General features: G+C 38.7%; 1 protein-coding gene across 1 annotated transcript in view; it reads left to right on the forward strand.

The window, feature by feature from the left end:
• The first annotated feature begins 31 nt into the window (after positions 1-31).
• LOC106806569 overlaps positions 32-12,780 on the forward strand; it is a 16,587-nt gene continuing 3,838 nt past the window's right edge. Inside the window, exons 1-22 of the mRNA XM_014808562.1 lie at positions 32-533; positions 1,470-1,583; positions 2,136-2,295; positions 3,482-3,640; positions 4,266-4,382; positions 4,561-4,713; positions 4,949-5,072; positions 5,276-5,438; positions 6,309-6,437; positions 6,581-6,756; positions 6,975-7,070; positions 7,291-7,499; positions 7,737-7,806; positions 8,370-8,552; positions 8,825-8,963; positions 9,326-9,432; positions 9,786-9,924; positions 10,349-10,424; positions 10,858-11,010; positions 11,332-11,598; positions 11,939-12,118; positions 12,312-12,590. Coding sequence (XP_014664048.1) covers positions 1,495-1,583; positions 2,136-2,295; positions 3,482-3,640; positions 4,266-4,382; positions 4,561-4,713; positions 4,949-5,072; positions 5,276-5,438; positions 6,309-6,437; positions 6,581-6,756; positions 6,975-7,070; positions 7,291-7,499; positions 7,737-7,806; positions 8,370-8,552; positions 8,825-8,963; positions 9,326-9,432; positions 9,786-9,924; positions 10,349-10,424; positions 10,858-11,010; positions 11,332-11,598; positions 11,939-12,118; positions 12,312-12,590 — 3,168 coding nt within the window. The 5' untranslated portion in view covers positions 32-533; positions 1,470-1,494. The remainder of the gene's footprint in view (positions 534-1,469; positions 1,584-2,135; positions 2,296-3,481; positions 3,641-4,265; positions 4,383-4,560; positions 4,714-4,948; positions 5,073-5,275; positions 5,439-6,308; positions 6,438-6,580; positions 6,757-6,974; positions 7,071-7,290; positions 7,500-7,736; positions 7,807-8,369; positions 8,553-8,824; positions 8,964-9,325; positions 9,433-9,785; positions 9,925-10,348; positions 10,425-10,857; positions 11,011-11,331; positions 11,599-11,938; positions 12,119-12,311; positions 12,591-12,780) is intronic.

Here is a 12,780-nt window from a genome sequence, read left to right on the forward strand (position 1 = left end):
TCATGGCGGTTTCCGTGGCGGTTAACTAAAAAATATCAAAATACTGGTTTTGACTTTCATTACTAATGGTTCCCAGTCTTACCTTATGTAGTCATCAAATGCACAGTAACATCTGTGCTTTACTATTTTAATGGTCTTACTAAAATGATTTAGTCAGCGTGTGTGTGTGTGTGTAAATGAGTCATGCACAGTGTCAGTTCGGAGTGAGAGAGTGAGAGTGAGTGTGCAGCACGAAACGCGGGAGTTGAGTACTAATTAACCGCGTGAAGTGTGACTAAGTCTAAGGTAACTCGGATTACGTCTGTACTGGTCTACACAATATTACATATAATATAAAAAGATCTTTGAAGTTTGATCTGTTGCCGTGTCGCGCATACGTACGTTAGACTAGTTAGCGGACGTATAAATTTACTACTATTACTAATACTATTAGTATTACTGCGTACTATAAACCGAAGTCGCTCTAAGAGTAAGACTCGAGTAAGAGTCTAATCAATGACAGACTGCAGTTGAGTTACACTACAATACAGCAGGTACAAAATGAGGCCGGAGTTAGCTTTTACCATTATCACTTAGTCTTAGTAAAGATCATTATAATGCGCGCATGTTCATCTATTTTTTAGGTTTCATACTAAAATTTCCTCTGCATTCAAATACAATGAAAAATGGATATATATCATCATCATGGTAGAGGAACGTGCCGTGGTACACTTTAGAGCTATACTAGCCTACCCTGTACTATAGTCTATGGGCGCGTTTGTTTGGTTGGATCCACAGATCTCGATCCGATGGATTTGTTGATCTGACTGTTTGTTTGGTCGGATCACTTGATCTCGATCCACCGAACCCGACCCTGCTAGCGAGGTGGATTTGAACAGGAGCCAATAATATTGTGGCCCGCGCCTCAGCCAATCACAGCTTGTTCTTTGTTATGAACCATCCCGTGATAGGTCACAGCGAAACGTGAACCGGTGAAAGTGAGTTTGCATTTGTTTGGTCGGATCAGGATCACATGATCTCGATCCGACGGATTCGTCCCAACAAACAAACGCGCCCTATATGAATATATATGGTGTAGTATGTGGTATTGTAGTTATATAAAATTATAACAGTTGTTGGTATGACTTAGGTAGAATAACATGGCAGAGTTGTTAGGAATCATAGAAATTCTTTGTTTTTACCACCAAGTAAAGTGGAAAATGTAAAAAAAAACTACTGTGAATAAATATTAGTCAGCATTGACCCATTTTCAAAGCTGTTTTGTGCAAAATATAGGTGAGGATTAAATTTGATGCTTGTCTGGGCAGTTTTATGTGAGAAATGGCATGTGAGAGCAAATCCTTCTTGTGGTAATGATCGAGTCTATTATAAATGCGCTTTTTGTCCACGATCAATTCTTTTATTAATGTCATATCATGCTTTTCGAAGTTCCCTACTATCGTTTATATAACTTCATGACTGTATTGCAGCTCAAGGACCATAAATGAATGCACCATGAAGAAGAGTAAAAATCTTCATGCATCCAAAAGCAAGCGACATGATGTGGATGGACAAAGGCGTCCTAAGCTTAATATCAATGCTAGGTAGAGAGGATGTTTTATGTGTGACATAAAAAATATATGTTAAGAATCCCCCTTTCTGTCTCTCTCTCTCTCTCTCTCTCTCTCTCTCTCTCTCTCTCTCTCTCTCTCTCTCTCTCTCTCTCTCTCTCTCTCTCTCATCTCTCTCTCTCTTTCTCTCTCTCTCTCTCTCTCTCTCTCTCTCTCTCTCTCTCTCTCTCTCTCTTTCTCTCTCTCTCTCTCTCTGCCTGTCTCTTTCTCTCACTCACTCACTCTCTCTATATATCTCTCTCACTATATATGTATATATACAATAGAAAAGCAATATCAAAAATCAGAAAGAAGAAATACAGAGATGAAGACAAGGTTAGAAATAATTTTGGACTAATTAAAAATCTGTTATAATTTATTATTGTGTTCGTAGTGTCAGAATTTACCATTCCTTACATATTTAAAAGTTGAAAAGAGTTGCAATCAGAGTCATCATAGTATAATTTTATATTCCCCCACATTAATCTTTCACTTGTCCATACAGCGTATGGTTGAATAATTATAATGTAATATTATTTTCGTTAGGGGGAAATGGCAGTTGTTGAGTCATACAGTGAAGGCAATCGGCGATCCGGGTGCAGCATTACACGTGACAAAGACTATCACCCATGGCTTCAAGCATTATATGAACGTGTTCACTTCCGAGCTTCCCATCCAGCATGTTGTATACCTTCAAAATCGACAGGTAAAATCTATTCAGATTAGTTATGAAATATGAAACGGGTTGATTACCACTTTTTCAAAAATGCTCGGCGATGAAAGGACCTCTGATTCCCGAATGAAATTTTCATAGATTAGGATACCTGTACACTGTATACCTGTATACCTGTATACCTGTATACCTGTATCATATATCTGTATACCTGTATCAATATATCTGTATACCTGTATCAATATATCTGTATACCTGTATACCTGTACACTGTATACCCATGTAATGTGGTAGCTCTGGAAAGGAACACAAATCTAAGCTCAAAATTCATATAGGCCTACATAGTCATTCCAATACATACAGATCTCATTTACAACTTACATATAGCCTTTAGGCAGTTATAGGAATTATTTTTGACTTTATTTTGTACATGAAATAATATGTGGACTGAACCATCAGAAAGGTAATTAAGTTAATTGTTATAGTCGCCCAGCTTTGGCGAGTGACAAAGGCATAAGTTGTGAAACATCGTAATTTATTGTGAGAATTTTGGTGTTTTCCATTCCTGGTGTCATGATGCCATTCCAAAAAATATGCAGATATTATGATCAAGCTGTATGTACATACAATACATTTGCACTAATAATCAATAAAGATGTGTACACAGTGATGAAAATTGACATGCCCAGTCACTGTGGGCAAAAAAAAAAAATGTTAGGCCCCAGAATTTTTATCGAAAATGTCCAGAATGTGATGGGTTGTTTTTATAGTTAATCATTTCATAATTGGTGAGATAACATGGTTACAATGTGGTTACTCCATTTCAGTACCATTTTTAACAATTTTTGATACTTTTTTGACCAGTAGAATGAAATCTATTTCAATCATTGATAAACCCCCTAGTAACATGTCAATATTTATAGATTTATAGTAGAGAACAATGTTAGTATCAACTTTTAAGAAAACGAATTTAAAACTAGCGCTTCATGACATAAGCTGAGCCACTCAAATTTGAGCCACAACCCAAAATATTTTACTTTAGCCCAGCTGGCTACTTTCTTTTTGGATTAAGTTTTCATAACTTTTAAACAATATTTACATACATTATTACAGTATTTACATTATATATAAACACGTATATTTAAGCAAGTATTTGAAATCAAAGGAAGTGCCAGCTAGGGTCACCTGTAATGTGTAATCATGTGCAGAAGATTTTCAGGAGTACCTGATCGTTGATGCAGGGGGCACGGTTATGGTGGTTACACGGTACGGCTTCCGAAAGGCTGAAATAGAAACAACCGAAACTATAGGCCATTTAGTGTATGCTGAACAATTGAAAAGACTCGTAGCCATCACACCCAGCGGAAATAAGCTATTGGTAAGTCGGTCAGTAAAACCTTTAACAACCCATCATCCCATCACATTTAATATTATCTTTAGCTAGGACTTCTGTGTTTGTAATTATTGTAATTTAAACACTGATACATTTATTCATGCATACGGTTACATTTTGTTGTGTTTACACCTGGTCGCTTTTTCAGGCCTATTAAATCTATTTTAGTTTTGTTATATTTATAAGTGTATAGAAAGAAAATATGAAGCAAAATTCAAGGCCGTAGGCTGAGCAAATTCCTAGGGGGGCAGTGGCGGATCCAGGATTTCGAGGGGCTGAGAAACAGGTGGGGGGGGGATGTCTGGGGGTCCTCCCGCCGAAAATTTTGAAAATGTAGATCGCAGGAGATGGTGTTTGAGGCACTTTGAGTACATGTACAGCCTTCATTCTGACTACAACAATTCTTTTTTAGCAGAACGATTATTTTTTTAATTTTGCTCCAAAATCTAGGGGGAACAGCTGCCCCCCCCCCCACACACACACACACACACACACACAGGCTACAGCCCTGGAATTGATACAAATTTCATAGATTTAAAAAAGAAAGAAAAAATAAATATAGATTTAAGTGATTTTTCCCCATTACTTCTTAAAGTTTTCTTTTTTACAGCTTTTCAACATGAGCCTAGATGTTGTTTCAGTAGTGCCATTAAGTAACAGAGCTCAACGACTCATCTCTAATGACGAATGTGGGGAAATAATCACCTGTCATCACTCAACTGTCACTGTAAGTTATCCACGTTACTAGCACATGTGTTAATTAGTATATACCATCATGCCTGACCTCGTATTAGTTTACCTAGAAGTAGCTGGCAGTGTCTTTATAGTGTTTTTTTTCCTACTTGAATCAACTGAGACGGGATGTATCATCTGTGATTGATATATAAAAGATGTTTTTTTTCCAGTGCTGGGTGTTTCAGCACAGTGCCAGCTACCTCGTACAGAGGGTTGTCATTCAGATGGATACCTGCCTGCTCGACGGCGTGAAACTCATCTCTCTTGAGAGAACGGCGAGCCGCACCCAACGCTTTTACGTTTCAGCTAAAAACTTTGTTCAGGTATCCACGGTCAATTATTCTTGAGTCATCAGTTTGCTAGTTCCCGAAATGCATGATTAAGTTTATTTATATATATATTTTTAGTGTAGGTATACTTATTATTTACTAAGGTTTATCTTTTATGGTGTTGGCTTGCTAGACAGATATATTATTGGCTTACATCAATTGTAACGAAGTGGAATAGTGTGTAGCACTGCCTGTGCTGACGTAATTGATATCAATGTATGACACTCAGGTGATAAACCTGCATGAGGGAAAAGTAGTTCATCTGGCAAAAAACCTTCATAGAATGAATATTACAGCTATGATGTTCTTCAATCCTTTAAAGTTCATAATCACTGCAGCCAAAGATGGCACAGGTATGTGTGCTCATTGCATTCACCTATTTTATTTTACTAAACCGATGATATGCTATAGCTTGTACAATTGCAAAGATTTGCAAAAACATTCACAGAGATAAATATGGTAATGATTGTAGCAGTCCTGAATGGTGAAAGGATTGAAAGTATATAAACAGATGACCCCAGTTTGCTACTATTTCATATTAATTGTACATTTTCAGTGAAAGTTTGGAATGACAGCTTTCAGCTGCAAGCAGTATTCGTGGGGCACAATAATTCTGTATTAGACCTAGCTGTGTACCCCTACGGACCACTTATTATGTCTGCCTCTCTTGATTGCACAATAAGAATCTGGAACCTAGAGACACATGACCAGGTAGACCAGTAAGTTTTTTATCCTCATGGGGTAATTACAAGTTTAGAGCTTTAATGTGTGTAGCTCACACTAACGCTCATAGGGTCTATGTCCCCCAGGGTACTGCCGGAACGTACCCTGGGTACGGTCCGGTATACCGGAACGTACCCTGGTAACTATCTAGCTGATATGGTTAGGGTTAGGGTTAGAGTTAGGGAGTAGGCGTAGGCGACTCGCTAGACTCGTTAGTGGAGTAGGCGAGGTATATTCTGGCGTATTAGATAGTATAGTATTTAGTACCAGGGTACGTTCCGGTATACCGGACCGTACCCAAGGTACGTTCCGGCAGTACCCTGGGGGACATAGACCCTATCAGCCACACTAACCGGTACTTGCTAAAAATATAAAATGTCTCAAAATATTCTTGTCTTACAGCTTCACTATCTGTGTTGCTCAATGGCATCGAAATCATAAGCTCATTAGACCCATGCAGGAGGTGATGCAGTGGATTTGCGCATTGTAAAAACAGTCTAGGGCTCTGTTGACAAGTCTATTAAACTATTGTTAGCGTTCAAGATGTTACAGCTGCAGATTGTGGGTGATGATACTCCATTAGGAGTGTTCCCAACTTTAATGTCATTAATGGTCATAATAACATATATATATATATATATATATATATATATATATGGTCATGGTCGTATATTAGTTTGTGGTTTAATGTCATTTAGGTTAGGTTAGGGTTAGGGTTAGGATTATCAATCATTAATCATTAATGATATCAAAGTTGGGAACACTCCTAATGGAGCGTTAGCCCAGATTGTATATAATTATTACATGTCATTAGTAAGCCAGATCTTAAGCCTATAATTTGCAAGCTTGATATGTCCTCGTTCTAGAGCAATGGTTGCTTACCCAGTGGAGTGCATTGGCACGGTAATGCAAGACGACCAGCTGTTCACGTATTCCCACTGTGGCCTCATGTTCTGGAAGGTTCATCACCTCCACAGGCTACTCACTCCCATCAGGTGATTCAGTAGAAGGAAATATCAACACTGTAGATGTATACTCTTCTTGCAATGGCATGTAGATATAGAGTAGTAATAGTAACCCAGCCTTTATTGAAAGTGTATATGTACCTTTGTTGTCTACATATATGTATGTTTCACAGCTCTGAGGTAGCTCGTGTTGAGAAGGTTGAATATCCAGATTTTCCCACGAGACTGTGTCTGCCATGTGGTGGCTCTACTGTGAAAATAATTTCGCCCTACTCAGGCCACGTTATCACAACCTTGCTACTAGATGATGACACCAGAGTTGAAGATACTGCTTACGCACTTGTACAAGGTCTGTTCACAAATACCAGGAATATATATATACATACATATGCCAGTTGCTATATTTATTATAATTGTTTAATGGTTAATGTAGATGAACCATACTAGCATTGACGTGCACGGATAGCTATTTTTTGTTGCCATATATGTAAGCTTAATATGCCATGAGTGTTAATTATATGAATAATTACATTGATCATGCTCACTGGTTAAGTTTGTGTTCTGCAGGTGTGGTGTTTGTGCTGACAACCAATGGAAACATTGTGAAAAGCAATGCGGCAGTGAATCCCTGCAAAATTCTGAAAACATGGATCTTTGAAGAAAGTAAGCGCATAGTAAAGAAATAATAGATTCTAGTAATTTTGTCCATAACTCTATATGCCCAACTGAATAGATAATATAATGTAAGGGGTTTGTCTTTAATATTTTATCTGAGGTGGAAGGTGGTATGGTTTTGAAATTATATATATATATATATATATATATATGTCTGCTCTCAGCAGCTGGTGTCTAAATAGTGGGTTTGCTATGGAAATGTTTGTAGGTAGGTACACGTGTACGACAATCTACCAATATGTTGGCAAGTCCAGTCCTCAGTATACTAAGCCTGATAGAAAACTGTCTCTGCTGCATGGAAGAAGGGTTTCATTGAGCAGCAAGAACGAGGTTCCAGCATTACTGCTTGTCGGAAGGGAAGACGGTTGCATCGCCAGACTGAATTGGACCACAGGAGTCACGGATTTCATTATTAAGGTGCATTAAGTATACCTTGACACTACATTTGTTGTAGTTCCATTATATTTTGTACAGTAGTGCAGTAATGCAAGGATAACATATCCTAAAAAAGGTATATATTGTAGCTGTTATTATTGATTAATTTTTATTAGTTATTGTCAAGCCAATGCAGTCTGAAAGGGGAATGTAGAATTAATACTTGCGTTTTCATGTCATGGTCATACAAAGGTAAAAATGTTTGTCCAATAACTTTAGGGTCACGAGGGCATGGTTAGCAGTTTGGTGGCACATGTTTCTAATGATCAGCTCATCAGCATCGGTGAAGGTAAATATTAAACTTTATATATGTATCATCAGGAGTTAATAAAGACCTTATTTTTTTTATTAACCTCTGGTATCATGGTATAAAATTTGTTGCCAATTAAGTGGCATGCATTCATATGACCAGTAGTCGGCACTTGATGTAAGATCAATATTTCGAAGCCACGGTAATAAACTGGGAACGTAGATCATTGCTTCGGCAGTGGATGCTTTTTGTTATGTGTCAGTTATGCTCGTAGGGTCTATGTCCCCCTGACCTCTGTTTGACCTGGCTCGTTTAGCTATTTCTGACTAACCCTAACCCTAACCCTAACCCTAACCCTATATATATTATATATATTATATATATATATATATATATATATATATATATATATATATATATATATATATATATATATATATATATTAGTCCGAAATAGCTAAACGAGCCAGGTTAAACAGAGGTCAGGGGGACATAGATCTTATCTGCATCAGTTATTGTTAACGTGACTCGCACTTCTTGTCAATACATGTCGATACCTTGGTAAAATAGTGTGAAAATAATGTTTCTCGCCTTTCCGCCAGATTCTGTCCTAAAGCTATGGAGAGTATACCCATTTGTAGAAGAATCCCTAGCACCTTTCATGGCATTGCAATGCTACCATACTCCAACTCATGTAGCTGCCATTGGAAACTTGCTCTGCATATCATTCGCACATGTGCAAACGGCCACCTACATGTTGACCGTGTATGATACTGCTATAAAGGGTATTGAAATACTTACTTACTTTTTACTTAGCTTCATGGTCCCCCGGTGGGACATAAGGCCGTCGTGAATTGTTATTGAAATGCACTGCGTGAAGTTTACACTTTCACACACACATCACACTGTATTGTGAATGTGGTGTTGCCAAACTAATTAGATGCATAATGTTAACGTTTTAATGAAACGGAAACAACGGCGTTAACTATTGGACTTTCCTTTAGCCAAGAATCGTGGTTTAATTGAATGATTTAAAGTCGGGTGTTATTATTTACAGATCGCTATGACCATTCGCCAGAAGATGACCACAATTGTGAAATAATAGCAGTCTGCAGCTGTGCATATATGAATATATTTGCATCGGCAAGTGTGGATGGCACCATCAGAATATGGAATGACAAAAATGAGCTAGTCCGGTATGAATAATTACCCTTAATAGTAGTATTGTAGTGATAACCTTAACCTTTGAAAGGTTAAAATTGAGAGATGAGCCATAAAGAACATGCTGTTACACACATTTCTGACAAGGCCACTTAATGATACCATGTACATCAACCATCTAGACAATAAACATGAAAGGCCATTACACCAGCTATTGCAGCCAGATTGCCATTTCATATTTAGGTCGTATAGTTAGGTTCACGATTATACTGAAGATATATTTATACTACACTGTTAGGATACAGAAAAGAGTGATGAATCTTAATGTAATAAACCTTAGCATATATGACGAAGTACGTGAATATTTATCACAGAATGTGTGTTCTTGGTAATATAGGATTGTAGAGTTGAAAGCCGTGCCAACAGCGCTGAGTTTCTGCAGTAAGAGAGGGGACTTGGCTGTTGGAATTGGCAAACATTTGCATAAAATACATTACAGTGAATGTAAGCACAATACTTTGGTATTTCATTTTAATCTTATTTATGCGTTTATCTGTAGCCTATATAAAGTCATTGTGTGACCACACATTTGGTGTTGCCCTCAAAATGTTTGCATTGTAATGATATATGTGACACTCTATTTCTGTCTGTCTTTGGTATTAAATTTGTTTTACATTCGTATGTATTAGCATGAACATATATGCTATATATATATTTATGTTCCTGATATTGGTATGATCGAAAAAGTGCCAATAACCAACAATGCCTGTAGCTAACATGTGTAAAATGTGTAAAATATAAGATGACAGAGCAAGCTAGCTACATCGATTGGAAAAAACGTTTTACTCTTGCAATAGATATGCCGGGAGACACGTTCAACAAGGTCGTGTCACAGCTGGACTGTGGTGAACCTCCAGATAACCCACTACATGTGTCTGCAGGTGTAACGCTGCCCGTGCTGCACAAACTCTCCCCAACTCACTCGGCTCTGTTCAGGTATTGAAGCACGTCTACTTTGCACAGATTTGACTGATATCGTATAGTAAGTCGAATCGATAGGAGAATATAACTTTCTAAACAGTGGCACTGTCGGTAATGTAGTTGCAGTGTTTCCACGAGAGATGATGTCATATTGAGTCTTGTTGAAAACTGACTTCTGGCCAGGGTTCTCCAAGCTTTTTCATTATAGCATGGCGGGTGCTGCCTTTACAGTCCGAGTTGCAAATCGCCGAAGGCGGTTTGCGTGCTAGGGGTGTCCGGGGGCTATGATATTTAGCATGGTGGCTATGATATTTAGAGTGGCGGGTGCATTTTAGGATGGCGGGGCTCGACGATAGCCTGGCGGGCCGCCAGGCTATAAGTGCTCTTGGAGAACCCTGCTGGTGTATGTAAATAAAAATGTGAAGATGTGTTGTTTCAGGTATACGCATTTTCAAGACACGCTCACTGAAGAAGAAAGGAGTGAAATTGCTAGAGAAAAAAAGCAAAAATCTGAGGTTCCTTGAATTTATATTTTATTTTTGTCTGTGCGTGTGTGCGTGCTGCTGCGTGGTGTGTGCGTCTGGTGTGTGTTGGGGGAGGGGTGCGTGCATGCATGAGTGTATGCTCTTAAACACTGAGGATTATTTTTTCTATTTTTTGTAACAGAATTCCAACTATAGCTAGAACTCGCATTTCTAATAACTGAGATGGCATTATTAACTTTATTAATTCATGCTGGAGTGATATATGTATATAGGCCACTGTTAATTTATCTGGTAGACTCTAGGCTGCAGATTAACTAATGCACTCATGAAATCAAGGTGATTATTCATGTATCAAACAACAGATACTTGGCTATAGGCGTTTTTAGGCAAAATGATTGTTATTAGTGGCGTGATCCTAAGTGCATCAGTAGCAGGAATACTAGCTGTATCTATATTTTCTTAGATCTGTTCATCACTAATTGAAAGAGATGAAGAGCTACTGAAGATTAGAGATGGGCTACTTACGGTACCAAAAGTGGCAAATCTCACGAGGAAACAGAAACTGGAAGCATTCAGGAAATACTACGACCTCTTATATGACTTCGCTAAAGTGCCGGTGAGTCAACATTCATAGATCATGACCACCACGTTTGCAGGCATCCATAGTGCATTATTTCCATCGTTAACATAAAAGTGTTACACGTAAATTTGTTTACATCAGAGCTAGAATTATTATACTGTATTGCCATTGACCATTTATCTCATGTTCAAAATATGGTAATTTATTTTCAAACAAATGAATTTAATGATTTTTTTCAAGATATATAGTGAAATAATAATGATAAACACTGGCATGTAGATGCATATAATCCTGGGATATGCACCAGCTGGATATACTATTACTTATCTTATGCACGCATGCATCTCTGTTGAACAGTTACCCCTAGATGACAAGATACCACAGGTAATGCAACAAGAAGACGTGTCACCCTGCTCTGTTCGCGGGGGCTTCTTCCCTTCACCGTCCAAAGCCATCGTCTGCCCCAACACCAGAAGATATGCCACCAATCCTAATGGCTTCATTCCCAACTCGGTGCTCGCGAGTTGCCTCTGGAAGGAGGAGGTGAAGCAGAAGCGGATGTCAGGAAAGTCGTGGAGGCCTGTGGGTCTCACCAAAGCTCAGCTTGCAGCTCTAGCCCGCAAAGTAAGGGTGCCATCCACACTATTTGTCATCCAGTCTCTTAGCCATACGATGAACATGAACATCTATATAGTAGATATCTATGTAACTATTTCTAATAGTAGTATAGAAATGTTCATGGTCAAGCTCATAAGCTATATCTGGCCGCGTTTGATTTTGTGAGCTTGTGCCATCACAGGGCGGCTTGTTAATATCCAATACCTTTTTTCACAATAAATTGGTATGAAGTTTAAACGATATATATATATATATATATATATATGCTTAGTGCGACCTTATTCCGATAATATATATGGCACACTATAGAAATTAATGTGCTTACTGTTGGCATTATCACATTTAGGAAGCAGCAGAAGAAGCAGAAGCAAATTGCAGTAATGACGAGGAGGAAGAGGATGAGGATGAAGAGGAAGAAGAAAATTTGCTCTGGCAGAGAATGAATGATGAAATGCGAATAAGTAGTTGTGAGAGTGTTACTGAGTCATCCTCTCCCATACAGACCCCCTCACCCCTACAACAACGGGTATGTGTGATGTCAGTTTTTTTAATAGCAATTTTCCCAGACGTAACCTGAACCTTTAGGTTGATTAACTGGTTTATTAGGAGAGCCATACGTAATTTGGAAATGCCATCTTCTCTGTCTATACTGCAATATCTTTACGGTTTGTGTGTTAAGTTAGTTAATTGACGTTTGGTTGTCGATATTCCCACAACAGACTCCGTCACCTAAGAAAATCGAGCAACTGCAACCTCTGAAGCCACTACCACCAAGGCCACAGATACCAAAGCGTGTGCAAGTGCAGTCGCCTCCCCTCGTGGCACCGCCTCCTGTGATTCGTACCGTCGCCCCTCCACCGGTCGCAGAGCCAGTGCCGAAGCCTGTTGAAGCGGTGAAGGCTGAACCATCGCCGCCTGCGACGGCTCCTCCGCTCCCCGGATTTCTCATGCAGTTCGTCGGTCAGCAGTGGTTCCACGCAGCTTACCGCAGCATGAAGGTGTGTCCCGGCTAGCTGTTTAGTTTGCGTTACTGAGCCGTTTACAATTTACATTCGGTTCCTGAGCTGATATCTGATCATGCGTCATAAAAGATATTATTCGTTATTACCTATATCTATTTTTTTTTTCTTGATTAGACACTGACAGATTCATTCACGATTGCCAAATTCATATCGCTACTGCTGAAAA

This window comes from Priapulus caudatus, unplaced genomic scaffold (assembly GCF_000485595.1).
Source record: "Priapulus caudatus unplaced genomic scaffold, Priapulus_caudatus-5.0.1 Scaffold9, whole genome shotgun sequence".
NCBI lineage: Eukaryota > Metazoa > Priapulida > Priapulimorpha > Priapulimorphida > Priapulidae > Priapulus > Priapulus caudatus.